Source organism: Budorcas taxicolor, chromosome 25 (genome assembly GCF_023091745.1).
Source record: "Budorcas taxicolor isolate Tak-1 chromosome 25, Takin1.1, whole genome shotgun sequence".
NCBI classification, from domain to species: domain Eukaryota; kingdom Metazoa; phylum Chordata; class Mammalia; order Artiodactyla; family Bovidae; genus Budorcas; species Budorcas taxicolor.
In genome coordinates, this window is record NC_068934.1 from 28080098 (window position 1) to 28082010 (window position 1913).

The 1913-nt window shown below is 43.7% G+C and overlaps 1 protein-coding gene across 1 annotated transcript; it reads right to left on the minus strand.

The window, feature by feature from the left end:
• Positions 1-759: 759 nt before the first annotated feature.
• LOC128069207 (olfactory receptor 145) lies at positions 760-1707 on the minus strand. Its single transcript, XM_052662502.1, has one exon. The coding sequence runs from the start codon at positions 1705-1707 to the stop codon at positions 760-762; it is 948 nt and encodes a 315-aa protein (XP_052518462.1).
• Between the last annotated feature and the right edge of the window lie 206 nt (positions 1708-1913).

Consider the following 1913-nt stretch of genomic DNA (forward strand, 5'->3'; position numbering starts at 1 on the left):
CCAGGGCTGATCTCCTTCAGAATGGATTGGTTGGATCTCCTTCCAGTCCAAGGGACTCTCAAGAGTCTTCTCCTACACCACAGTTCAAAAGCATCAATTCTTTGGCACTCAACCTTCTTCACAGTCCAACTCTCACATTCATACATGACCACAAGAAAAATCATAGCCTTGACTAGACGGACCTTAGTCAGCAAAGTAATGTCCCTGCTTTTGAATATGCTATCTAGGTTGGTCATAACTTTTCTTCCAAGGAGTAAGCGTCTTTTAATTTCATGGCTGAAATCACCATCTGCAGTGATTTTGGAACCCCAAAAAATAAAGTCTGACACTGTTTCCACTGTTTCCACATCTATTCCCCATGAAGTGATGGGACTGGATGCCATGATCTTAATTTTCTGAATGTTGAGCTTTAAGCCAACTTTTTCACTCTCCACTTTCATTTTCATCAAGAGGCTTTTAAGTTCCTCTTCACTTTCTGCCATAAGGGTGGTGTCATCTGCATATCTGAGGTTATTGATATTTCTCCCGGCAATCTTGATTCCATTGTGTGTTTCTTCCAGTCCAGCGTTTCTCATGATGATCCTTAAGGCCCACTAAATGTGAGTATCCTCTAGTTTTAACAATCTTCTTAAGTTAAAGGGCACATAAAAGGGGAAAGACAAACTTGTTGAGAAAGGGTTAAAATTTCTCCATGTGATCAATGGAAACTGAATCATCTATGGAAGGAAAAATGTCCCTTTCCTAAATATTGCTCCCTTCTCAGGAGAACAATATTTTGCTTAAAGTTTTTTTCAGAGCACTTTTGACATCCTTATTCCTCAGGCTATAGATTAAGGGGTTGAGCATGGGTACCACAATGGTGTAGAACAAGGAGGAAACTTTCCCCTGGTTCATGGGTAAAAGAGAAGATGGTTTGAGGTACATGAATGCCCCTGACCCAAAGAAAAGAGAGACAGCAATAATGTGGGAGCTACAGGTGCTGAATGCTTTGGACCTGCCCTTGGTGGAATGAATATGGAGAATGCTAGAGAGGATAAGGGCATAAGAAATGAAGATGGTAACTGTGGGCACACCAATATCGATGCCCACAACAATGAAAACCACCAGCTCATTTACATACGTGCTGGTACAAGAGAGCTCAAGAAGGGGAAGGATGTCACACAAGTAGTGGTCAACAAGATTGTTGGCACAGAAGGTCAGTCTCACCATGCTTGCAGTGTGGGTCATGGCCCCAACAAACCCCATCACATAGACACCCAACAAAAGAAGTAAACAGATCTGGGGAGACATGGAGGCCGTGTACACCAGTGGCTTACAGATGGCAACATAGCGGTCATATGCCATCGCTGACAGGATGAAGGACTCAGAGATGACAAAGAAAAGAAAGAAGAAGAGCTGAGTCATACACCCTGCGTAGGAGATGATGTTCTTCTTTGAGACAAAACTCATCAGCATTTTGGGAGTGATAACAGTGGAATAGCAGAAATCTATGACGGATAAGTTATAGAGGAAAAAGTACATGGGGGTGTGCAGGTGAGAGTTGAGTCCAATCAGGGTTATCAAGCCCAGGTTCGCCACCACAGTGACCATGTAGAAACCTAGAAACAGGAAGAAGAGCGGGATCTGGAGTTCTGGCTGGCTAGTTAAGCCTGCGAGGATGAACTCTGTCCCAGAAGAGTTCTCAGCTACCATTCTCATTTCAGGCATTCTGTGGAAACAAAGGAAAAGGGTCCCTTAGAGAAGGAGAGAGACCAGTGCTGCCCTCCCTGTCACCTCCCAGTTCTTTAGAATTAGAGGCACACTTGGATATTTTGGAATCCCATGGACAGAGGAGTTTGGTGGGCTGCAGTCCTTGGGAGTTCAAAGAGTCAAACACGACTGAGCAACTAACACTTTGATTTGGATATTTTGGA

Coding starts and splice junctions, on each gene's coding strand:
- LOC128069207 (XM_052662502.1), bottom strand. CDS start 1,707: ATGCCTGAAATGAGAATGGTAGCTGAGAACTCTTCTGGGACAGAGTTC.